The 27,322-nt window shown below is 46.4% G+C and overlaps 1 protein-coding gene across 1 annotated transcript in view; it reads right to left on the bottom strand.

Annotated features, from left to right (window-relative positions):
• LOC140406652 (low-density lipoprotein receptor-related protein 1-like) overlaps nucleotides 1–27,322 on the bottom strand; it is a 1,475,832-nt gene that overhangs the window by 521,012 nt on the left and 927,498 nt on the right. The window contains exons 36-37 of the mRNA XM_072494659.1: nucleotides 23,236–23,425; nucleotides 9,036–9,240 (exon numbers count right to left, since the gene is read on the bottom strand). Of these exons, the coding sequence (XP_072350760.1) occupies nucleotides 9,036–9,240; nucleotides 23,236–23,425 (395 nt within the window). The remainder of the gene's footprint in view (nucleotides 1–9,035; nucleotides 9,241–23,235; nucleotides 23,426–27,322) is intronic.

The following is a 27,322-nucleotide window of genomic DNA, read 5'->3' as shown; positions in this document are numbered from 1 at the left end:
TGAGGTGAAGTAATACAGTCTTTACAATACTAAAGGAAACGTAGGAAAGTGATAAATGGGTAAGTTTACTGGCAATTTGGGTTATTCAGAATCATTCGGTGAAATGCCGAAATGAAATGGCAAAATTAAGAATTATGCAGTCCACTGACCAGTGGAAGATGATAGGCGACAGTGAACAGAGAGAAACAGTAATGTGGGCAGCACAGCAGCACAGTGGCTAGCAAAGTTGCTTCACAGCTCCAGGGTCCCAGGTTCGATTCCCGGCTTGGGTCACTGTCTGTGCGGAGTCTGCACGTTCTCCCCGTGTCTGTGTGGGTTTCCTCCGGGTGCTCCGGTTTCCTCCCACAGTCCAAAGATGTGCGGGTTAGGGGGATTGGACATGCTAAATTGCCTTTAGTGGCCTCCTTCTGCACTGTAAGTCCTATGATTCTATGATAAAGGCCAAGTGGAGATTTGTTTTTGCCTGTAGTGTCTTGTTTCACTGAAAGTGTTAAGTACAGAGAACATGGGCCTGAAATGGCAAATAATGGATAAAAAATCGAGTGAAAAGCCTGGAAAGAATAGATGGGACGTTCAATATCACTTTCTGCAATTGCATATTGTTCGATGAAGAGGAAAGTGCTTTCCTGCACGACAAAGAACAGATTTGGTTCACCTTCATGGTGTTTATTCGGCCATAGCATGGCTCTCTGAGATTGCATTTCAGGATATCAAATAATTCTGCAGCATCGCCTTTCCTGTGACCTCCACCTTTCAGAAGGATAACTTCACAAGAACTGCAGCCCTCAAAATTCTCCTCCAACTCACACATCAACCTGACTTAGAAATATGCTCTTGTTCCTTTACTGCTGCTGGATCAATATGCTCCAATTCCCTACTTAGTACGACTGTGGAACACTGTCACTACAAGGACTGCAGCAGTTGAAGGAGAAGTCCCATCACCACCTGCTTAGGGCACCTGCAGATGAATGCAGACTTCCCAACACCAGCCACATTCTGAGAACAAAATTAAAATGACTTTCCATCTTAATCACGCTTATGTAAATAATTTTGAAAGCGGTGATGGATATGTTTCACGTATCTTGAATAAAATATCTTATATGCAGCTGAAGAAATGTCATGTACTTTATTGGGTGAGCGCATTACTTAAACAAATCTACAGTGTGGTTCAAAACTCTCCATGGTCTAAATCCATCGGCTTCTGAAGCCCCCCATGTTGCTATAAAATGGAGTCTCAGTTGGCGGAAACAGGACCCGCACAGGGATATTCCTGAGAGGTGCCCTCCTAATTGATTTTTTTTTTTAACCCACCATCCAATTCAGGACAGTGGGTGGACGTATGATGCTGCTCGCCCAATCAGGGAGATGCCCTTTGATAGGCAAGTTGGAAATAAAAATTCAGAGAAGGCCCTCTGGATGGATGATGAACCCGCTCGGAATGGAACACAAGGACTGAGGGGACAGTGGACCTTTCCTTCCATGACTCCCCCTTTGGTGGATCCTCTGGCTCTGATAACCTCCTGGACTATGACAGAACTGCTGGCAAAGTGTGGAGGGTGATTTCAATCATCTAACGGGGGTGATTTAAGTGTGACAACTAACTGCCCTCTTCGTTCTGTTGGTAACTGATCAAGGTTTCTGCCTGCTGGTGGGAAATGTCTCTGGCATTATGAATGTGTGAGGGAGATGTCCCAATACAACACCCCTCTATTTTCCAATTCTACTCCTGTTACCCCTCAGCCAGAATGTCTCTTCCCCCTATGCCAAACTGTGAGTGACACCAGTGTGGAAAAATACAAATCATTTGCCTCGAATTGTAATTGTGATTTTTATGGTTATCCTACTTACACATAATCCCATTATCTAGACAATGTCATTATCTAGCTGATAAAATAGCAAATTATGGTGCAACTATACTTCAAAACAAATTGTCTATAAATACGGTACACTTAATCACTACTCAATAAAAAAAACTTGGTTTCCCATCAAACATCATTCAGTTATTGTCAATACTCGCTTAATAGAACTCATTATTTGTTCTGAATTTTTTAAAGCTTCTGTTTGTTTGTCAAAAGCTAAAATATATCTTCCAGTACAGGTTAATAAGAAAGTAAATGGTAGTGTGGAATGTTGATAGCAAATATCATGAAATATTCAACATAGACAAAAAGCATGCTTTAGGAAAATAATTAATTTGTGTGAATAGCTAGAGTGCTTCTGGATAAATGTTTTTCTTTTCAAATGCTATTTGCTTATCCAGTGATTTTACAGAGAATATATATACATATATATTTACATTCACAAAATTAGGTTGTTCTGCCCAGCCTGTTTAATGTTTATCCTCCAGACAAGCTGTAGTCAGTATCCCATGTGTCCATCCTGTTTCCTTACGTCTTTTATCTTTTCATTCAAACACCTATTCCACTTTTTCTTAAAATAAAGACATAAGGTGGAATTTTCCATTTTGCAGACTGTGCTGGCGGGCAAGATAGTTGACGGGTTTTCCGCTGATCAGTGGGGCGAGTTCTCAGACCTGTGATCTTCCGTTAGGAAGCTGATTAATTATGCATTGGTGAGCTGCTCACCAAATCACATGGTGGGGAAGGCACTGATTCATCTGCCCTCTCACCGATACCTCGAGGGGTCTAAGTTCCTGGCGTCATATTTAAGCTTTTCCCAAACATGCTTTCACTCTCTTCAGTCCAGCTAGCTGGTGTGGCTGTACGACATGGTGAAGGAAGCCCTCTGCGCCTCAATTCAGCCACAACTCCCTGGTGCCTCTCCTCCAGGCCATGCGCGAATGCCGAGACAGCCTCTTCCCAAGGGATGGAAGCAGAAGGGCAACCAAGCTGACCTTGCTGGCCTGGGAGGGAGTGGTCAGGGAGGTTTGTGTCTGTGGTGCAAATAAAAGAAATGCGTTGCAGTGCAGGAAGATGGTGAATGATCTTGTCTGCTCTGTCAGGATAAGTCAACGTTCTACTCTTTCGAGGCTCACTCTCATAAGGGCATGAGGTGATCTAAGGGGTACAGTCCACAGAGATCTCAAATATTATTAGCAGAAGGGACATCTGCACTGAATGGCTCACACACATTTTAACATGACCCCCATCTCATGTATCATACTGCACACTCAACTCCATCTGTCCTTACTGGGCTGGGAAGAGTGCACACAGCAGCCACGCATGCTTCCCAAAGTTCCACCCCTTCTCATCATTCCATTCCACCTGACGTCATGCAGGTGATGCGAGACCATGACAAGAGGGAGAGATCCTACTCCAGTGGGGAATCTCTGAAATACAGGCGCTGACTGCATTTGACGAGGAGGCTGCTGAGTTGGCAGTGGAGGACATGGACCGCTTCTGTGGAAAGGTGAGATTAATAAACCAGTAAACCAGTACAGATGGGACTGCCATTAGTCGAACACATAATGGCCGTCACAGTGAGTCAAATGAAATGTTTGATTCTGCCTACTCAGGAACTAGTTCTACCTTGTCTCTTTTCCAGGCACCAATAGGACCAGGCCAAAATAAACCTCCAGCCAGCCCCTCAGCCCCAGACCTAACCACTTCAGATGAAGATTTTCAGACGCATTAGATGTCAAGCTGTCAATGTGTTCACCTGCACCCTACTTGTGTCATCTAACGGAGAGGTGTTAACCCAGAGCCTGAAAGTTCATGTAGATACAGAAATGTTCTTTTAAGTCTTACAGCACACAAATTAATAATGTGTGCTCATGTGTCTTAGAGGGTGACATCTAATGTTGTGGCATCAGGACTGAGCTGTATTTTTGTGAGTATAAAAGCGGAACACCCTGGATGCATTATGTTCACTGCAACCAAGTCAATTCCTGGCTGTAAGTGTAACGGGCTGGTGGCAAAGATGCAGACTGTTAAGTTAGCTCAGGTTATGCACTGGTGAACTGCCTTTCACATCACACAGGTGCCATAGGGCATTGAGTTTTTACAGGACAAGAAAAGACCCTTAGGCCCATTGTGTCGGCACCGGCCATCAAGTACCTATCTACTTAAATCCCATTTTCCAGCACTTTACCCGTATCCTTGTATGCTATGGCAAGTCAAGTGTTTGTCTAAATATTTCTCAAATGTTGTGAGGGTTCTTGCCTCCACCACCCTTTCAGGTAGTAAGTTCCAGATTCCCACCATCCTCCGGGTGAAAAGGTTACTCCTCACATTCCCTCTAAACCTGCTGCACCTTAAATCTATGCCACCTGGTTATTGATCCCTCTGCTAAGGGGAACATTTCCTTCCTATCCACCCTATCAAGGCCCCTCATAATTTTATACACCCCAATCAGGTCCCCCCTGAGCCTTATCTGCTTCAAGGAAACCAACCCCAACCTATCCAGCCTATCTTCATAGCTGAAATGCTCCTGCCCAGGTAACATCCTGGTGAACCTTCTCTGCACCCTCTCCAATGCAATCACATCCTTCCTGTAGTGTGGAGACCAGAACTGCACACACTGCCCCAACTGTGACCTAACCATCCAAATCATCATTGGAAGCTGACCTTTGCAACACTAATACCTTTGTGATCGCGGAGGGCTACTGGTCACAGATTAAAAGATGAGCTTGCTTGAGATGCGGATGATTAGAAAGGGCTTCCTGGTCACTTCAATGCCTGTAAGGGACAGGAGAAACTAACATTTGTCACCTTGTGTGGACATTACACCTCCTGGAACCGAATTGCAATCAGCATATCAAGGGCATATCTTCCACCTCATGCCACTGCAATGGCATCCTCACATTGAACATCAAAGGGGCTGTTTAGCACAGGGCTAAATCGCTGGCTTTGAAAGCAGACCAAGGCAGGCCAGCAGCACGGTTCGATTCCCGTAACAGCCTCCCCGAACAGGCGCCGGAATGTGGCGACTAGGGGCTTTTCACAGTAACTTCATTTGAAGCCTACTTGTGACAATAAGCAATTTTCATTTCATTTCATTCATCTCCATCCTGGCCCTCTCAGGTTCTGTCCTATCTATGTCCTCCTCATCCGAGGAAATGTTTCGTCCATGTCTTCCTCAGGAAAGTGATCTCCCCTTTGAAGCGCCAGGTTGTGTGAGGCGCAGCAGACCACAATGATGAGGGATACCCTCTATGGAGATTACTGTAGAGCCCCACCTGAATAGTCCAAACATCAGAAGAGCACCTTCAGGATGCCAATGTTTTACTCCAGGATGGAACTTGTCACAAATGCGTCAAATTATATTTCTCCTCTGAGGCACTTTGACGATGACATACCGGTGTCACAAGTTAAGTCTCCTTATCTCCCAGCAGCCAACCTTGGAAGTGCTGCGGGCCCTCAAAGATTGATAGCACCTCGAAGTGACACAGGATGTAGGAGTGGTGAGAACTCCCAGGGAACCTGGCACAAATATGCATTATCTTCTTCTGATGACCGCATACCAGCTCCATGTTAAGGGCGTGGAACCCTTACTCTTGAAGGTTAGTGGCTCAACTGTGGAACTCTGAAAGTGACATTTGCGCAACCTATGGCAGCCTGCAATTGTGGGCAACTGGAGATCACCTTAAATGCCAGAAATCTCGGTGATCTGGCTAGTTTGTGAACTGTATATAATGAGATGTCCTACCGTAAAGGACAACCAGACCTTCCCTTATATATTTATGCATGAAGGACTGAGGTATGCGGCAGCGATACCCAGTGGATCCATGGAATGAGCCGGTTGCAAAAAACTTAAGTGCAGTGATTGCCTTTACAGTCTTCACAGCCATTTGCTTCCCAGTCCATGTGGTGCTGGTCATCCCTAAGAATGTGGCAGATGTGAGCCACCACATTCCTTGACAACCAAAGGCGTCTGCGGCACTCTCTCAATCATTTGGTACACACTGGGTCGTGCCAATGGTGTACATGGGATAGGTCTCACCTCATCAGCCTTTGGGACTTCCTGCAGCTTACCTGCACCATGCACCTCAGGCTGAAGCTCTTCTCTAAGCCCTGTCAGAAGGTGAAGGACCCTTCTTCTCCCCATTATGCTAAACACAGCCATCAAGAAGGCAGCATTGTCTGCAGCCTCCATGCTGCCATTTCCTGAGGACAGATAGATCAAACACATGAAAGCAACTGATCCTTCAAGGATCAATCTCTCACTCCAAGGCTGAAATCCAGTGTGAAGTGCTGCCTTGTTGAATTAGAGTGCAGCTGGAGTTTGGTGAAATAGGGAGTTAGGTGAAAGAGGGAGGATATGATCAGTCACTTCTTTTCTCTGATTAGCAAGTAGGAATGGTGAGTACTCCTTAAAGTAAAAGTAAGATCTTAAGTAATTTGGAGGATAAGTGGAATCAGGGACTTTAAGGAACTCTTACAGTACCGAGAACCACAGGTTACAGAGAGCACACATCTGGTGAGAAGCAGCTGTGCAGAACAGCATCCCTTCACTCAATCCAAAGGCTAGAGCTCATAAATTGACATCAGTATTGAAAAGTGACATGGGGCAAATGGAAGCAACTGATTTGGTGACTACAGATGATGTGTATTTATACTACTATTATAGCTTATAGTTTGTAAAGTCTTTATTTTGTAGTTTATAGTTTGTAGAAGGGCTCTAAAGTACTTGATATTATTTGCTTTTGAGAGCCCTTTGAAGGTTTAATCCAAAGGGTTACATTATGGTAGGAGAGCTCAAAACCCTTGTTTGCTCCTCCTGCTCCAACTGGGAATCCGCGCACGTGTCCAGTGCCCAGGGCCATCATGTGTGCAGGAAGTGTCTCCAGCTGCAGTTTCTGAAAGCTCAGGTTCTGGAGCTCTAGTGGTGGTTGGGGACACTGTGGACCATCTGCGAGGTGGAGAATATTGTGGATAGCCTGTATAGAAAAGTGGTCACATCGCAGGCTAAGAGTCCCCAGGAAGGAAGGAAATGGGAATCAGGTAGAGCAAAAGGACTAGCAAACAGTGCAGGAATCTCCTGCTGCTATTCCCCTACAAAACAGATACACTGCTGTGGATACTGTTGAGGGGAATGACCTCTCAGGCGAAAGCAGCGACAGACAGTTTTGTTGCACAATGGCTGGCTCTGCTGCACGGGGAAGTATGGAAAAGCAAAAATTGTAGCGGATTCAATTGCACCACACCACAGCCTCTCCGGGTACAGTGCTTGCCCGGCTTGTACCTACCAGAGCCTCTCTGGATACAGTGCTTGCCCACCCTACCCAGGTCCCGCTTGATTGTGCAGCTTTACCAATGTTCAGGATTCGAAGCGATGGTGATGGAAGGCAACAGGATAGTGAATGGTAGATAATCACTGTGTTTATGTACATGTGAAACGTAGATGGACAGGTGCACACTACATTTATCCGGGCATAAATCAGACCGGTCTGATTACCCGCTGATGAGGCACCAAATTAGGAGAGTGAGCATGATTCCAGCGAGTTGTGATAATGAAGGTCCATGACATGCTGATGCCTGCAAATGGTGCTTCCGACACAGATTAGTGGGAAGTCGACCCGCCATTAGGCTGGTGTGAAAGACTTTAGGGGAAATTCAGACTTATTTTCCTGCAGGTAAATATCAGACTTTTGGTCTCATGCCCAATTTTGCATTCCTATCCGTCGTGATTCCCACTGATGGTGGGAGCAGAAAATTCCACTCACGGTCCTGTTCCGAACACTAATTCCGGTGGTGCTTTCCAGAGTCTCTCACCCCTCAACATAAAAATCTTCTCTGGCTTTCTGTCCAAAGTCATTTACCTTTAATCTTATCTCTGTGTCTACTCATGTTTACCCCTCAATCACTCTTTCTATCTATTTTGTCAGATCCCTTCATTATTTTATACATCTCTATTTTTCATTGAATACACCCTTGTGCTCGCTGACCTACATTGGATCCCAGTCGAGCCATATCTTGATTTTAAAATTCTCATCCTTGTTTTCAAATTGATCTATTGCTTCTCCTTCAGCTCCACAAACCTGAGTTACCTGAGATCTTCCAATTCTGGCCTCTTGGGCCTCCCCAGTTTTAACCACTCCACCACATGCCTTCAGTTGTCTAGGCCCTAAACTCTGGAATACCCTCCCTATACCCCCTCACTTTCTTCCTTAAAGGCACTGCATAAATAACTGACCTTTTGGTCATTTGACCTAACAGAGCCTTATATGTCTGAGTGTCATACGTCTGTTCTTTTAACACTCCCCTGAAGTGTCTTAGGACAATTTGTTACTTTAAAGGTACTATGCAAATATTACTATTGTTTATTCCAATGAAAATAGGAAATATTGAGTGCATTTTTACATTCATCACCACAAAAGCACTTGCCTGTTTGGCGAGATGGTTCGCTTTTCATCTCTGAAGTCTATAGTTGAAACTGGAGTGTTGTTTGATCAGGCTGTGGCCAAAGTGAGTGCCAGACTTCATTGACCAATTGGCAGCACAAGGCTGATGGGGTTTTAGCTCTTGGGCTTCATCTGCATGCCACCTATCAACTGCCTGCTCAAAACATCCAGCAAATAACAAACGGCCAGTGGACAGGAGCGGATGTTTGGATGCCAGGAAGCTCAATTGGAAAATGATGAGATGCGGAGGAGGTAAGTATTGCAAGGGACTCCTGGAAATGAAAAATGGTGTGACTCTGGCAGCCAAAAGTTTCCTTCTGGGGCCTGAATGCACAAGGGAAGTAAAAAAAAAAAGCTTTCCTTAAATGCCTCTGGATTCCCTTTCCTGATCGGGAATCTATAATGCCTTTCCATAATCAGGACACATTTAAAATTGCAGTTGGCAAGCTTGTCAGCTTCAGGAGGTTGTCCTTGCTGCCTGGTCAAACAATCGAGTGAAGACAGCGGATATCGGTTAGTGAATCACCCAGCTGGAATTAACTGCTTGCCTGCTCGGTTTTCACCAAAAAGCAAGTTGGTCATTCATTTCATTGGCTGGTTACATGTGCAAAGTGTCTGCACTATTAGCCTACATAACACGCAGCGGAAACACTTCTAATTCATTGAGAAGTCTGATGGATGGAATAAGATGCAACCCAAATTTTTGTATTAGAATGTAAAATTATTGACTTACATATCTGTGTGTCCCATCATATTCACACCTTTCAATTCTTCCAACAGAGCCGTCAGAGAAATATAGTTTCTCTGCTTGATGATCAATCGTCAGTCCATTTGGTGTGAAAATGTCAGTGCTAACAATGATCTGAACATTTCCTCCAGACAAGGTTGCTTTCATGATACTTGGCTGCTGTTCATTCCAGTTTGTCCAGAACATTAAACTGCAAAAGGTTGAAAATAAAACAGCATGTCAAATCTCACGAAAGAGTTTTATAGTTTTGTAAAGAGAACCTCGACTCTAGTGTAGGAAAGTCGTATAATAGTTCATCAATCAATTTAAAACTCCAGCGACAAATAAATTATACAGTTACATTTTTAGCTGCCAAGAGAAATAAACATTGTACCACCTAAAATTCATTCATCATTGTTTAATGCAGAAAAAAATAATTGAACTTGCTTTCATGACATGTAACAATTATAGTAATACAACTATTATAATTCTCGAAGATATTCACAGACTTACAAAAGACACATAGCACAGAGACAAGCCACTTGGCCTGACCAATCTATGCCTGTAGTTAGGCTCCACTCGAGCCTCCTCTGATCTTTCCTTCCCGATATCTATCACCAGAACCCTCTATTTCCTTCTCCCTCACATGTTTGTCTAGCTTCCCCTTAAATGCATCCCTACTATTCACTTCAACAACAACCTGCCTCACCACTCTTTGGGTAAAGATTCTTCTGAATTCCCGACTGGATCTCGTGGTAAATTTTTATTTTGGTGGCCTCCATTTATGCTCGTGTCCACAAGAGGAAATATTCCTTCTGTACCCACTCTATCAAAGCCGTTCATAAGGTGCAATGGTTAGCACTGCTGCCTCACGGCGCTGAGCACCCGGGTTCAATCCTGGCCCTGGGTCACTGTCCATGTAGCATTTGCACATTATCCCCCTGTCTGGTGGGTCTCACCCCCACAACCCAAAGGTGTGCAGGGTAGGTGAATTGGCCACGTTAAATTACCCCTAAATTGGAGAAAAAAATAATTGGGTACTTTAAATATAAAATAAAATAATTTTAAAGGCCTCTGTAAGGTCATTCCTCAAAATCAAATGTGGTTACCAACCCCACACCATGTTGCAAACAGTCACCCAAAAGGAGTTTTTGCAGGATTGGCCGATTAGTGACTAGAGGGCATGCTGACATTCAATAAAAGGTGAAGGAGCTGCGGCCTGCTGTTGCAGGGAAGGGAGAGGAGGAAACTTCCATCATGATGTGCCCTCTTGGCACAATGTTGAAACATGAGGAAAATAAATGATCACAGCTAACGGCCCATCACTATAGAGGGATAACCCTCCAAAGGTTTCCTGCAACGGAAGCTGTGACCAGGTCAGTGTGTTGGCTTGTAGGGGTTGCCTCAAAGTGACCCCAGGCCTCCGGCCTAACCAGTTTGCGACTGAGGGGTCTCTGATCAATGACCTTGATTGGTCTTGAGTAAATTAGCTATCTGCCTTTCGGGGGAATTCTGTGACTGCTCTCCTCCCACCTTGCCGCCATATTGGAATCAAAATGCTGCCCCTGTTCTCGAACTCTATATACTCACTTGCCATCAATGTGCTCCCATACTTGATTCTTTTCTCAGCTTTCTTCATCAAGCACTTGAAGTGACTCAAAGAGGTGGTGGCAAAGTGGTATTGTCGCTGGACTAGTAATCCAGAGAGCCAATATAATGATTTGGGGACCCGGGTTCGAATCCCACCATGACAGGTGATGGAATTTAAACTCAATAAAATGTCTGGAGTTAAAAGTCTAATGATGACCATGAAACTATTGTTGATTGTTGTAAAAATCCATCCTTTGCCTGTGACTGCAGACGCACAGCAATGTGGTTGACTCTTAAATGACCTCTGAAGTGAAGTGGCCTGGCAAGCCACTCAGTTGTATTCAACCGTTACAAAAACACAAAAAAGGAATGAAACCGGATGGACCACATGGCATCAAACCAGACACTGGAAACGACAATGGCAAACAGAGCCCTGCCGACCCCTGCAAAATCCTCCTTACTAACATTTAGGCGCTTTGCCAAAGATGGGAGAGTTGTCTCACAGACTACTTAAGCATTCACCTGAGGAAGGAGCAGTGCTCCGAAAGCTAGTGTTTGAAACAAACCTGTTGGACTTTAACCTGGTGTTGTAAGACTTCTTACTGAGACTAGTTAAGCAACAGCCTGACATAGTCATCCTCACAGAATCATACCTTACAGACAATGTCCCAGTCACCACTATCACTAGGTATGTCCTATATCACCGACAGGACAGACACAGCAGAGGTGGCAGCACAGCGGTACACAGTTGGAAGGGAGTTGCGCTGGGTGTCCTAAACATCGACTCTGTACCCCATGAAGTATCAGGTTAAACATGGGCAAGAAACCTCCTGCTGATTACCACGTACCGGCCACCATCAGCTGATGCATCAATACTCCTCCATGTTGAACACACCTGGAGGAGGCACTGAGGGTGGCAAGGACACACAATATTCTCTGGGTGAGGGACTTTAATGGTCATCACCAAGAGTGGGTCGGTAGTACTACGACAGGCCGAGCTGGCGGGTCCTAAAGGACATAGCTGCTAAATTGGGACTGTGCAGGTGGTGAGGGAAACAACAAGAGGGAAAAACATACTTGGCCTCATTCTCGGCAATCCGTTTGCTGCAGATGCATCTGTCCATGACAGTATCGGTAGAAGTGCCCACCGCACAGTCCTTGCGGAGACAAAGTCTCGTCGTCACATTGAGGATATCCTCCATCGTGTTGTGTGGCACTCTCACCGTGCTAAATGGGACAACTTCGAACAGATCTAGCAACTCAAGACTGGGCATCCATGAGGTGCTGTGGGCCATCAGCAGAATTGCTTTCTACCACAATCTGCAACCTCATGGCCCGGCATATTCCCCATATTACCACCAACCCAGGGGATCGAGCCTGGTTCAATGAAGTGTGTAGGAGAACATGCCAGGAGCAACATCAGGCATATCGATAAATGAGATGTCAACCTGGTGAAGCTACAACACAGGACTACTTGTGTGCCAAACAGTGTAAGCAGCACATAATATACAGAGCTAAGCATTTCCATAATGAACGCATCAGATCTAAGCTCTGTAGTCCTGCCACATCCAGCCGGGAATGGTGGTGGACAATTAATTCACTGGAGGAGGAGGCTACACAATTCACTGGAGGAGGAGGCTACACAATTCACTGGAGGAGGAGGCTACACAAATATTCCCATCCTCAATGATGGAGGAGCCCAGCACATTTGTGCAAAAAACAAGGCTGAGGCATTCGCAAAAATCTTCAGTCTGAATAGCCAAGTGAATAATCCATCTCGGTCTCCTCCAGAGGTCCCCAGTGTCATGATATCCACATCAGCATATCATGGTGCAATCACACACACACTGATGGACAGGCAGTTGGACCAATCAGCACACACATAACATCGCAGCCAACACCAGTGAGAGCATACGCACTATAAAACAGGGAACACCACAGTTCCCGTTCATTCTACCAGGAGATAGCTCAGAGCACAGAGCTCACAGCGTGCCACTCAGACATAGACCATGTGCTGAATGCCTCACTAAGATAGTCATAGGGTTGGGTCCACAGGTTAGCTGGTGAAGCACGTACATAAGCCAGCAGTTAGTCGTTGTCGTTGTTAAGACAATAAAACAGAGTTGTACCATCTACAGCCGTGTTGGATCATTTGTGCATCGGAACACCCAACACGACACCCAGCATCACAGATGTCAGCCAATACGATTCACTCCATGTGATATCAAGAAATGGCTGAATGCACTGGATACTGCAAAGGCTATGGACCCTGAAAATATCCTGGCAATAGTACTGAAGACTTGTGCTCCAGAACTTGCCGTACCCCTAACAAAGCTGTTCCAGTACAGCTACAACAGTGGCATTTACCCGGCAATGTGGAAAATTGCCTAAGTGTGTCCTATACTCAAAAATTGGACAAATCCAACCTAGCCAATTATCGCCGTATCAGTCTACTCCCCATCATCATCAAAGTGATGGAATGAGTTATTAACAGAGCTATCAAGCGGCACTTACTCAGCAATAACCTGCTTACGGATGCTCAGTTTGGGTTCTGCCAGGGTCACTCAGCTCCTGACCTCATTACAGTCTTGGTTCAAACATGGACATGAGAACTAAATGCCAGAGGTGAGGTGAGAGTGACTGCGCTTGTCATCAAGGCAGCATTTGTCCGAGTATGCCATCAAGGAGCCCTAGCTAAACTGGAGTCAACAGGAATCAGGGGAAGATTCTCCACTCGATGGAGTCATACCTGGCACAAAGGAATATGGTTGTAGTGGTTGGAGGTCAATCATCTCAGAGCTACAGGACATCACTGCAGGAGTTCATTTGGGTAGTCTCCAAGGCTCAGCCATCTTCAGCTGCTTCAACAATTACCTTTCTTCCATCATAAGGTCAGAAGTGGGGATGTTAGGGCAACATGGTGGTGCAGTGGTTAGCATTGCTGCCTCATGGTGCAGAGGTCCCAGATTCGATCCTGACTCTGGGTCACTGTCCGTGTGGAGTTTGCACAGTCTCTCCGTATTTGCATGGGTTTCGCCCCCACACCCCAAAGATGTGCAGGGTAGGTGGTTTGGCCACGCTAAATTGCCCCTTAATTGGAAAAAATGAATTGGGTACTCTAAATTTATTTTAAAAAAAGAAGTGGGGATGTTTGCGGATGACTGCACAATGTTCAGCACCATTCACGACTCCTCAGATAATGAAGCAGTCTATGGCTAAATGCAGCAAGACCTTAGATTATCATAGAATTTACAGAGCAGAAGGAGGCCATTCAGCCCATCGAGTCTGCACCGGCTCTTGGAAAGAGCACCCTACCCAAGGTCAACACCGCCACCCTATCCCCATAACCCAGTAACCCCACCCAACACTAAGGGCAATTTTGGACACTAAGGGCAATTTATCATGGCCAATCCACCTAACCCGCACATCTTTGGACTGTGGGAGGAAACCGGAGCGCCCGGAGGAAACCCACGCACACACGGGGTGGATGTGCAGACTCCGCACAGACAGTGACCCAAGCCAGAATCGAACCTGGGACCCTGGAGCTGTGAAGCAATTGTGCTATCCACAAGGCTACCGTGCTGCCACAAGGCTACCTTGTGCTGACAAGTGGCAAGTTACATTCGCGCCACACAAGTGCCAGGTAACGGCCATCTCCTACATTCGCTCCTTGACATTCAATGGCATTACCTTCTCTAAATTCCCCACAACCAACATCCTGGGGGCTACCATTGATCAGACTAAACAGACTAGCCATATTAATACAGTGGCTACCAGTGCACGTCAAAGGCTCGGAATCCTATAATGAGTAACTCACCTCCTGACTCCCCAAAGTCCACCATCAACAATGCACTGGTCAGGAGTATGATGGAATACTCTCCACTTGCCTGGTTGAGTGCAGTTCCAACAAGACTCAAGAAGCTCGACACCACCCAGGACAAAGCAGCCCGCTTGATTGCTCCCTCTTCCACAAACATTCAAACCCCGACCACCAACAAACAGTGGCATCCATGTGTACCATCTACAAGACGCACTGCAGTAACTCACCAAGGTTCCTCAGACAGCACCTTCCAAACCCACGACCACTAACAGCCGGAAGGACAAGAGCAGCAGATACCTGGGAACCCCACCACCTGGAGGTTCCCCTCCAAGTCTTCTGTGATTCTGTTCAGTGGGAGGAGATGGGCAGATCAGGGACTTTCATGCGTCAGTGCAGACTTGATGGACTGAAGGGCCTCTTCTGCACTGTTGTATTCTGTGATTCTGTGAAGCCACTCCCCATCCTGACTTGGAAATGTATTGCATTCTCCCACTGTCGCTGGGTCAACATCTTGGAACTCCCTCCCTAACAGCACAGTGGGTGCACCTACATCTCAAGGACTGCTGTGGTTCAAGAAGGCAACTCACCACCATCTTCTGAAGGGCAACTAGGAATGGGCAATAAATGTTGGCCTAATCAGCGACGCCCACATCCTGTAAATAATTTTTTTTTAAAGTGAAGATCAGAAATGGGAAACGAAGACACACAGAGAACAACTGTGCTCTCACTTCTGAGTCAGGAGGTCATGCAAGCCCCATTCTACAAACTTTGGGTCAGATTTTGGCCCTGATATGGGGGGTGGGAGTGAGACCGGTGGATGGGGAATTAAATTGAAGTTCCACTTCACCATCCAGGTGGACTTAAATTAACCAATTACATTATTTAAAGAACAAGATGGGAGGACCCTCAATATTCTGGGCAGCATTTACCCACTCAACCAACATCACTGAGTCAGATTATTAAGTAATTTACCTTATTGCTTGGTGCAAATTGACTGACGTATTTGCTAACATTAAAGTAGTGACAACCCCACTACAAAAGTTCTTTACTTTTGAAGCCTTTGTGATGTAGTTCAAGAAAACTATTTCATAACTTCGAATCTAACACTGGGACCCATTTACAAAATTTAATAAACAATAGATGGGAGCTGTGAAATCACTTGGTGTGGAGAACAAAATTGAGCAGAGTGTAAAATGGGTTGTCAATGTGCTTCCGCTCACTTTGCAGGAGACAAATTTCAACCGACCAAGTTTTGCCTTATCTGAAAGCTCTATTTTTCCAAATTAAACAGTTGCTTTTTAATCCAATTACTTTGTGTTTCCACAGCTAGATGTTTGAATCAAGCAAGGCACAACCACATCTTAGAATTTTGCTGTTGCATTATTACAGTGATTTTTTAAAAAAATAGTTAATTAGAACTCTTTAGATTAACCCAAACCCTTCATCACCCTGATTCTCTGACTCTCACTCCTCCTCCAACCCTTCAACTCTTCCAGAAACTCTGACAACCCCAAACCTCCATCTCCCCAACAGCTCTCCAACTCCTCCCCAACTGTCTCCCTCCCTCCGTGACCCTATGATTATCCTCCCAACCCGACCTCACCCAACCTCACCGCCCTAATGCAGTTGGCAGACTACCCACCCTACAAACTACCACTTTACCCAGCTGCCACCCTATCCACCCTGCCAGTTATCACCCTGACAAGCTCTCCTATGTAGCTGGCACACTACTCCCTACCATCCTACCCACTTACCTCACTGACGTTCAATCACTAATACCAGTATAAAATGGTGCAGACACATACTGATGGACACACAGTGGGACCAATCAACACACACAACACCACAGCCAATCACCAGTGAGCGCACACGCATGATAAAGACAGGGGGCATCAGAGTTCCCGCTCATTCGAGTTGCAGCTAGCTAGGAGGACAGAGCTCACAGCCTGCAACACAGACATTCACCATGTGCTGAGTGCATCGACTGGTTAGGACAAGGCAAAGGTCTTTAGTTAAAGCGAGTATCATATTAACCCACAGCCTAAGTAAGTTTAAACAGTTAATGATTCAATAAAATAGTGTTGCACTATTTCAAGTGTTGGTGACCTGTATGTGATCCAGAACATCCAACACATCTTGGTACCAGGAGTGGGGTGTTAAAGGTACACAGTTTTCTGCTGGATTTATCGAGCTGTATTTGCCAGAATCCCTTCTAGGCATCAAATTTGGTGAAGAGCTTGGCGCGAGCCATCTCGCATGTGATCTCTTCGCGCTTGGGAATTGGATAATGCTCCCTCATGATATTGCGAACCAGACCCTTGGAATCAATGCAAATTCTCAGCTCGCCGGAAAGCATTTTTACGCACACCATGGAACTGACCCAGTCGGTTGGTTCCGTAACTCTAGAGATCACTCCTTGGTCTTGGAGGTCCTGCAGCTGATGCTTGAGGCGGTCATTGAGGGGTGCTGGGACTCTGCGAGGTGCATGCACCACAGGCGTGGCGTTCTGTTTGAGTAGGATCCTGTAAGTATATGAGAGCGTGCCCATGCCTTCAAAGATGTCGCGGTGCTGGTCGATGATGGCGTCGAGTTGCAACCTGAAGTCAGCGCCCTGGAAGGCGGGCGTGTCATCAGGAGGGAGAGAGAGTGAACTCTTTGAATGAGGTTCAACAGCTTGCATGCCTGTGCGCCAAGCAGGGAGTCCTTCGAGGAGCCCACGATCTCTAAAGGAAGGATGGCTTCCCGTTGCATATGCGTCACGCGTCATGACCCCCACGGAACAGCGCTACGCGCAGTTAGAAAAGGAGTGCCTGGGCCTTTTGACCGGTGTTGTCAAGTTTCATGATTATGTGTACGGCCTTCCCCAATTCACCGTCGAGACCAACCATCGCCCGCTGGTCAATATAATACAGAAAGACTTGAACGACATGACGCCTCGCCTCCCGCGTATTCTGCACAAGCTCCGGCGATACGACTTCCCGCTGGTATACACCCCGGGCAAAGACCTAATCATCGCCGACACTCTCTCCAGGGCATTCAACACTCTGTGTGACCCAGCGGGAATCGTCTGCCAGGTTGATGCCCAGGTGGCCTTCGTGGCCTCCAATCTACCTGCCACGGATGAACGCCTCGTCCAAATTCGCCGCGAGACAGCGGCGACCCTTTGCTACAGCGTGTCATGCGCCACCTAACAGATGGGTGGCTCAAGGGCCAATGCCCGCAGTTCTACAACATCAGAGATGATCTGATGGTAGTCGATGGTGTTCTTCTGAAACTAGACCGCATTGTCATCCCGCACAGCATGCGCCAGCTCGTCTTGGAACAGCTACACGAGGGCCATCTTGGCGTGGAGAAGTGCCGCCGACGGGCCCGAGAGGAAGTGTACTGGCCCGGCATTAATGACGACATCGCCGACACTGTGCTCAACTGCCCCACTTGTCAGCGCTTCCAGCCGGCCCAACCACGTGAGACCCTACAGCCCCATAACTTGGTCACGTCCCCTTGGTCCAAGGTCAGCATCGACCTGTTCCACACGCTGGGCAGGGTCTATGTCCTGATTGTAGACTATATTTCAAACTACCCGGAGGTGGTACGTTTACACAACATCACATCGTCTGCAGTCATCCGTGCCTGTAAGGACACCTTTGCTCGAGACGACATGCCCCTCACTGTGATGTCGGACAATGGCCCCTGCTTCGCAAGCCAGGAATGGTCCAACTTTGCCAGGAGGTACAATTTTCCACATGTGACATCCAGTCCCCTGTACCCGCAATCCAATGGCAAAGCGGAGAAGGGCGTCCACATAGTCAAACGGCTCCTCTGCAAGGCTGGCGAAGCTGGGTCCGATTTCGACCTCGCCCTGCTGGCCTATCGCTCGGCCCCACTGTCCACTGGCCTGTCGCCAGCCCAGCCGCTCATGGGTCGCACCCTGAGAATGACGGTGCCGTCCATTCATGTCCCAGACCTCGACCACGTCCCGGTCCTTCAACGAATGCAACTGTCTCGTGCACAGCACAAGGCGGCTCATGACTCCCATGCAGCTGATCTCCCTGCTCTGGCTCTAGGTGACAACATCCGCATCCATCTTCTGGATGGTGGCTGGTCTGCAACCGCTGTGGTTCTTCGGCAGGTGGCTCTGCTCGTTCCTGGTTCGTCTACCGGATGGCTACATGCTGCGCCGCAATCGACGTGCCCTTCGTCTCGTTCCGTGCTCGCTACGTGATCCTCCACCATTGCCACACCCTCCTGTTGACCCTGACCTGGACTATGCAGAGATTCTGGTCACTCTGCAGCCTCCTCACGCTGACTCAGTCCAGCTCGCTCCTCAGCCGGCGGCTCCCGACCCACTTTTGAGGCGGTCAACCCGAATTCGTCGCCCACCTCAGAGACTTAATTTGTGAACTTTGTGGACTTATGGACTTTCTGATTTGTTCTGTTCTTCAGTTTAATCGTTCAAGTGGTTTGTATATAGTGTTCATCTCGTTATTCTTGTGACACACTGTTTCTCTGCACCAGGCACCTTCCCATGTAAATAGCTTAGTTTTTATGTACATAGTCCTGTAAATATTTCGCACACACGTAGTCAGGAACATTCACCATATACTATTTATTGCCACGCAAGTACATTTTTTATAAAAGGGGGATGTCATAATATACACCAGTATATCATGGTGCAGACACACACTGATGGACACACAGTGGGACCAATCAACACACACAACACCGCAGCCAATCACCAGTGAGAGCACACGCACTATAAAGACAGGGTGCATCAGAGTTCCTGCTCATTTGAGTTGCAGCTAGCTAGCAGGACAGAGCTCACAGCCTGCAACACAGACATTCACCATGTGCTGAGTGCATCGACTGGTTAGGACAAGGCAAAGGTCTTTAGTTAAAGCTAGTATCGTATTAACCCACAGTCTTAAGTAAGTTTAAACAGTTAATGATTCAATAAAATAGTGTTGCACTATTTCAAGTGTTGGTGACCTGTATGTGATCCAGAACACCCAACACATCACAGTGAAAAGCTCTTTAAATGCCCCAAAGCCTTTTGCAGTGTCACTGAATGAAGACTGAGCAAAATATGGAAGCTCATTCTGTCACAAGGATGTGTGGCATCAATCCTGCATCATGAAGAAGGATTCTGAGAAAATGTATGTTGCACATTTCTAAAGGGGCCTAATTTGAAATGCCGGGCTCCAGTGCAGGGTAAAGAAATAGGAGCGGAATGGCAATGGGAATGTGATTGCCACTCCATGGAAGATTCAACCCGATGTGCTTTTAACCATGGTTGTTATGAAACAAAATCTGCCACAATGTGCAAATGATATCAAAGAGAGAGCTTCACCTACAATGCTCCATTCAAGCTCGTCAATAAAGATTTTAGAGCATCATATAAACGTGACATTTGTATTTCTCATAGTAACTATTGTTATGATTTTTATGATTGACATTTCAAATTACTGTTAATTTGAAACAGAGATTAGCACTGTAGACTCGCTGACGAGAGGAACTGATTTAAGGCCTCAGTAACAGAGGAATCAATTCTACCCCATCTGCCTGGGTCAGTTCAAAGCAAGTAAGCTGCAAGCAATGTTTAAACTTTGCATTGTATTATCCCCAGACAATAAAATCATCTAACCAGTTTCCAATCAATTTTGCAAAGCTTCCTTATTCCATGAATATAAAGCTAATGATTGTATCCTCTGCTGAGGACAGAAACAATTATAAATAATATAGCTCTATCCTGGACTGTCTGGATCACCCTACAGAGAACCACCATGAATTCAAAGAACCTGATGGCCTCCTTTTACGCCATGACAATTTTATAGCTCAACATATGATTATCACTAAATAAATAATTTACGAAGGTCACAATTTGATATTTTTTCGAAATCCATTTAGGAAGTGCTAAGTGAGCAATGGAAAGAAAGCTTTGCATTTAAAGGCAGAGTGCCTTTAACAGCCTCAAAACATCCCAAAACCGTTTACAGCCAATGGGTACTTTATTGAGGTGAAGGAAATGATAAACGAAGCGCAGCAGCCAATTCATGAGCAGAAAACCCCCATGTACAGGAATGCAATAATTGGCAGATAATCAGTTTTGAGTTATGCTGATTGAGGGATAGGAATTGGATAACTACCCTGCCCTTCTCCAAAAAGCTGTCAGGGGATTTCTTTCATTCACCTCAGAGAGCTGATGGGGCTTTGGATTAACATCTCACATGGAAGACAGCAACTGCAGCAGTGCGGTATTCCCTTAGAAATGCACAGAAGTGTCAACCTACATTTCTGTGCTCAAGTCTCTGGAGAGGATCTTGAGCACAGAACCTTCTGACTCCAGCGGCAAGAATGCAACCAAGTGGGACAGGCTGATGTGGCTTTAAGATCACTTTAAAAACCAATTAGCTTTAACATCTGGGGGTGAATTCTCCAGAAATGGGGCTATGTCCCCACATCAGCGTAGAATGCTGGCGTTTCACTCTTGACTTTCCTTCAGAAAGTCCTGAGCAATTCTCCTACCTGCAGGGGGCTGGCAGAACCCCCCCCAGAGTGCTCCTCGCAGCTCTGGCTGCGGATAAGGGGCCCCCGCACCTCCGGTTGGGAGTCCACGCATGCGCACGGCGGTGGTGGAGCCGTGCGAGATGGTGGATTCAGACCGTGGACCGTCATCCAAAATGTAGCCCACCCCCCCCCGAGATCACACGAGCCTGCAGATCCATGCAGCCCGATCGCTTCCTTTCCCGTCCATGAGCCCCCCCCCCCCCCCCGCCCCCACCCCCACCCGGTGATCGATCCCCCAGCCCCCAACCAGGGCGGCTGACTGAGTCCGCAGCCACCACCCGAGGTTCCGACGGCTGATAGGTGGTTAAGAGCCATGCCGTTGGGAACTCGGCCAGTTTTGCGTCTAGAATCGTAGGGAGCGGGGGGGGGGGGGGGGGTGTGGCTCTGCCAATGGCCCCCTAGCCGCCCCTGGGACCAGAGAATCGCTTCAGCGGCGCCGGTCCCGATTTCCTCATAAACGGCCATTCTGCGTCCCCGCGCCGAACGCAATTTCGGCGAGGGGCTGCGGAGAATCCAGCCCCTGTTCTTCATTGTATTTTTAATTGGCTGTTAAACCCAATTTTCAAATGTTAACTGTTGATAACAAAAAAGACCAAAACAAAATACTTCTTTTCGCACAAATATTGGCCTGTAACCTCCTCTGAGTGGGAATCTCCAGTGGATTGCGCACTCTGGAGGGACTGACTCTCATTGAAATTCCAAAGCCCCTGGGCAAGATTCGCCACTCCCGCGCCGGTTGGGAGAATCGCCTGGGCAGCCAAAATTTCCCGGGATGCCGGTCCGACGCCCTCCCGCGATTCTCCCAAGCGGCGGGAACGGCCCCATCGAGTTCCGCAGGCCAGAGAATCGCCGGAGACACCCAAAATGGCGATTCTCCGGCACCCCCGCTATTCTCAGGCCCAGATGGGTCGAACGGCCAGGCCAAAACGGCGGGTTCCCCCCCACCGCCGTCCACACCTGGTCGCTGCCGTCGGGAACAGCATGGGAACACTGGGGTGGCGGGGAAGGGGGGGATCCTGCACCGGGGGGTACCTCAAATGTGGCATGGCCTGCGATCGGTGCCCACCGATCGTCAGGCCGTCCTCTCTGAAGGAGGACCTCCTTCCTTCCGCGGCCCCGCAACATCTGTCCGCCATCTTCTTGCGGGGCGGACTGAGAGGACGGCAACCACGCATGCGCGGGTTGGCGCAGGCCAACCCGTGCATGCACGGGTGATGCCAGTTATGCGGCGCCGGCCGCATCATCAATGCAGCGCCGCCTTTACGCGGCGACAAGGCCTGGCGCGTGTAGATGACGCGGCCCCGATCCTAGCCCATTGTCGGGGCCTGAATCGGTCGGGATAGGGGCCGTTTCGCGCCGTCGTGAACCTCGACGGCGTTCACGACGGCGCGGGAGTGGAGAATCCCGCCCCCTGTTCGTCAAACATGCCTCACTCAGGTTGAGTGAGACAGGAGCAGTTAACGAGCCGCAAGCTGCATTGGTGAGGAGTAACTAGGGTGCAGAGAAGAAAGACATAGAAGGGGAGAGTCAGACGGGGAGACGGGGTAAGGTTGGACCAGGACAGCGGGAGGCGGTTGGTTGCGGGGGGTATTCTGGTCAGACCTGGAGGATCGGTTGTGTCACACTCAGGAAACCTGTCATTGTCTCGACCTTAGAATAACCCACTGCACAAGACATTCTTTTCAATTGGGCTCATTATGGCTGAATGTTTGATTCTGAGTTTCTGAAGTAAAATAATTGAGACTAAAAATTCATGAGAGTGAAGGAATGAACTCTGTGATCTCTCCAATTTGGACACCCTATAAATTCTGCAGAATGTACTGCGCCGCCAAGAGCCGTGTCAGGATGATGCTTAATAAAATGCCAATATGTAATTACAGAGCAGTAGAATACAGGCATGATTCTCCAGTTCTGGACTTCCAGTTTCTTTGCAGGAATCATGATAGCAGTGCAATATGTTGTGTCGACGCAGAGACACGTTCAGGAATGTCATTCAAGAGCATTGGGAGCAGATCAATTAATTGCCTTCTTTTGGCACACAAGGTTAGCTAAACAGTGACGATTTTAATTTCCACATATTATAAGAGAAAATAGACAGACAATTATAAAATAAATGAATTCCTTTAAAAATTCAAACTGTTTCCATAGTTCTAGATAATGCAAATTTATATACCAAAATGGCAATTACAAATGATTAATCTGATGAACTGGAAACAAACGATAACTTCTTACTTGTGGCACTCATCCAATGCAAGCACATGAGGATGGTCATCGGGAGACATTGCAACGATGATATCTTGGTCAAAAGCTCCAAACCTGTTTTGGTCAATTGTATGTCTTGAAATAGTTGATGTTGTCGAACTTGTCCAGTAAAGAGTATCCCAAGCTTTGTGATATGCCAGACCCTCAACTGAGCCGACATCTGTTGAATTGAAAATGAACAAGTCAATTACAAACACTGCTACACTTATGTGATTATAAATGCAACCAAACAGGAAGGAAATATGAAACTGTATAAGCTACCCATCATGGGACATGAATTTTTGCAGATCCTGGATATTAGCAGCTATTAACTCAGGAAGACAAGAAGTAGCAATCAGATTGATATTAGTAACATCTTTAGGATCTTAAATTAAAAACATTGGACACACTGGAAGATACTTTTCTTCATGGAGGGGCTGGTTTAGCACACTGGACGAAATCACTGGCTTTTAAAGCAGACCAAGGCAGGCCAGCAGCACGGTTCAATTCCCGCACCAGCCTCCCCGAGCAGGCGCCGGAATGTGGCGACTAGGGGCTTTTCACAGTAACTTCATTTGAAGCCTACTTGTGACAATAAGCGATTTTCATTTCATTTCATTTCAATTGTAATAGAATACTGTTGGCTGCAGTTGAAGAAGGTGTCAGATGGCAGCTTAGTTTCTATTTTCAATCTTCTTTCTTTTGCCACCACTGATCCAGGTACTTTTTCCAATTCTTCACATCTTCACTCTGATCCTCTTCCCTAGGCTCAAACTGACAGCCCATAAATTGGGTCTTTGGTCTACTGTCTTTCAGTGCTTTTCGGTCATGTTCTCATCACCTCATCACATTGCTCAACGTCATCTGCAACTATCACTGACCATGGCATTTACTATCTCACTTTCTCAGATAGAACACCCATGACAATTAGGAAGATGAAGGGGCTCAGCCCAAACCTTGGTACAATACAACTTTGGCTTAGAAACTCTCACTCTTCCCCACACTGCTTCTTGCTCTGGTTTGACACTCCCTGTACATTTCAGGGACTCCATAAATTCTAGTATATCTCCTGACATACTCCCAAGGCCATAAACCTTCTGTCGATCAGTAAACTGCCAATAATATTGGAACCTAGTCACTTAATCCAATTTTTTTAAATCAGGAAATTGAACACCAGAGGCAGAAACAGAGAAGCAAATGGTATGGACACATATATCTACTGCATCATCACATGAAGAGTGTTGATCACATATGTATTAAGAATGTCTATTTCCACCTCTGTGACATTGCCCAATTCCACCTCTGCCTCAGCTCGTCTGTTGCTGAAACCCTCAACAAGTGCTTTGTTACGTTGAGACTTTATTATGCCAGTGTACTCCTGCTTGACCTCCCAAGTTCTATCCCACATAAACTTGATGTCATGAAAAACTTTGATACTCATGTTCTAACTTGCACTGAGTCCTTTTTACTTATCACCCTGGTGCAGATCAGCACGCACAAGCTCCTGCTTAAACAACATCTCAATTTTAAAATTCTCACCTTCATTTTCAGATGTCTCCCTGGCCTCGTTCCTCCTCATCTCTGTAACCTCCTCCAGCCCTACATCACTCTGAGATATCTGTAATCCTCCAAATCTGGCCTCTTGAACATCCCGGATTTTAATCTGTCCAAAATTATCTTAGGGAGGCACAGTAGCACAGTGTTTAGCACTGTTGCTTCACAGCTCCAGGATCCCAGGTTCGATTCCGGCTTGGGTCACTGTGGGTGCAGAGTCTGTACGTTCTCCCCATGTCTGCGTGGGTTTCCTCTGGGTGCTCCGGTTTCCTCCCACAGACCAAAGATGTGCAGGTTAGGTGGATTAGCCATGCTTAATTGCCCTTAGTGTCCAAAAAAGGTTAGGTGGGGTTACTGGGATAGGGGGGAGGTGTGGGCTTTAGTCGGGTGCTCTTTCCAAAGGCCAATGCAGATTTGATGGGTCGAATGGCCTCCTTCGGCACTGTAAATTCTATGATTCTATGAATTCTTTGATTAGCGACCCAGCTGATAAGGCTCCTATCCCTGAAATTCTTTCCTTCCAATCTCTGTGCCTATTTTTCATAGAATTTACAGTGTAGAAGGAGACCATTGGGCCCATCGAGTCTGCACCGGCTCTTGGAAAGAGCACCCTACTCAAGGTCAACACCTCCACCCTATCCCCATAACCCAGTAACCCCACCCAACACTAAGGGCAATTTTGGACACTAAGGGCAATTTATCATGGTCAATCCACTTAACCTGCACAGCTTTGGACTGTGGGAGGAAACCGGAGCACCCGGAGGAAACACACGCACACACAGGGAGGATGTGCAGACTCCACACAGTCAGTGACCCAAGCCGGAATTAAACCTCGGACCCTGGAGCTGTGAAGAAATTGTGCTATCCACAATGCTACCGTTCTTGAAAACATTCCTCAGAACCTACCTCTTTCACCATGTTAAGAAGAGAGGTCTAATCCATTAGGTAGGTGCCTTTAAAGCATTTCCTGTGGGCCAAGAGGAGCTGGGGCATTTTCCCCCAGCCCAACAAAATAATGTCTGAACAACCCTTCACCTCTGAAAACTTCACCCTACTACTCCATCAAATTATTTCCGCCACCCCCATGCATGATCACCGCTTCCTCATCAAAGTCGAATAGTTTAATTTTGGATTGTAGATCCTGTGTAAATTGCATAGCCTCCTACACATAATACCCACATCTGAGTAGCTTGAGGGAGTTCAGATTCTGGTAGTGATTATTGTTGCTGTGCCTGCCTTTCTTCCTCTGCCTAATCGTGCTTCCCATCCAGGAGCAAATAATGACTCTCATAACAAATTTACAAAACTGACTCCATGGTTGCCAGCCAATAAAAGTGTAGAAGAAGGAAACGTCCTGGAAAGTGGAAACCGTCTTGGGGAAACCAGACAGTAAATATTCCATAATCCAGCGAGCTATAGCTGAGAGCCATCTTTTATACCTCATAAGTGCAATTTCGGATGAGGAACTGAGCCTGCGATGTCGAAATCTCAAAAAAAAAGAAAATGCTGCTTCAAGAGCTCCCACATACCAATCCCACGACCAAAACTAATGGATGTAAACCTGAACAAGGCATCTGTAATTTGGAGATAAAATACAATGAGAGCAGATATAACATCGCTGGAACACAACTTTTAATTAGAATCCTGCTGATTTAGGTTGGTCGGCTGATGTTAAATAAGAAATAGATCAGTTAAAAGGACAAAGAATGTGAATGGTGCAAGAGGCAAAGGACCAGGCACAATTTTAACCTCCCACCTTCAGTGTTCCCTTATTGCAGGTTGGATTAAAATTAGGCCTGATTCTTATGCACACATCTATCGCAAATTAACAGTCAATACCTTTACCATCACTTTATGAAAGTCAGAATGCATGGGAAAGGGATATTGTCACAGTTCAAGTTAATCAACCATGATCTTAGCATGTGATCAAATCATATAACATTCACATTAAACCATTTGATAAAGTACAACAAAAAGTGTTGTCGGAATGTGGCGACTAGGAGCTTTTCACAGTAACTTCATTTGAAGCCTACTTGTGATATAAGTGATTTTCATTTCATTACATTTCATTTCTCTTGCAATGAAATAAAGGATTATGATAACATGATATTGTTATGGGACAGGGTTTAGAGAACCACAAAGTGTATCATGGAGTTCACCTGACATACAACTTTTAATAGATTGTGGTATGGAGAGCACAAGACCCACTCTACAGATGTGGTACAGCAGAAAAGGACAAGTATTTCTTCAAAGCAAAACAATGTGTATTCTATGAACTCAAGTTAACCTTTTTAAAAGATACAGTGAACATCTTAGCAACCAGTGAATCAAATACAACCCCAAAGACTACAACACTAACTAACCCTGTAAGCTGTCCTTTTAACATCCAAAAGACTTAACAGACCTTCAAACAGGAGCACATTAGGTTTACATTCAATACTGAGAACGTTTACAATTCTGGGTTCACCAAGTGATCCATAGATAGTCTTTGGATGGCAGAGATCAACAGTACAGCTCTTTGTTA

This window comes from Scyliorhinus torazame, chromosome 2 (assembly GCF_047496885.1).
Source record: "Scyliorhinus torazame isolate Kashiwa2021f chromosome 2, sScyTor2.1, whole genome shotgun sequence".
NCBI classification, from domain to species: domain Eukaryota; kingdom Metazoa; phylum Chordata; class Chondrichthyes; order Carcharhiniformes; family Scyliorhinidae; genus Scyliorhinus; species Scyliorhinus torazame.
This window is presented reverse-complemented; position numbering and strand designations above follow the sequence as displayed.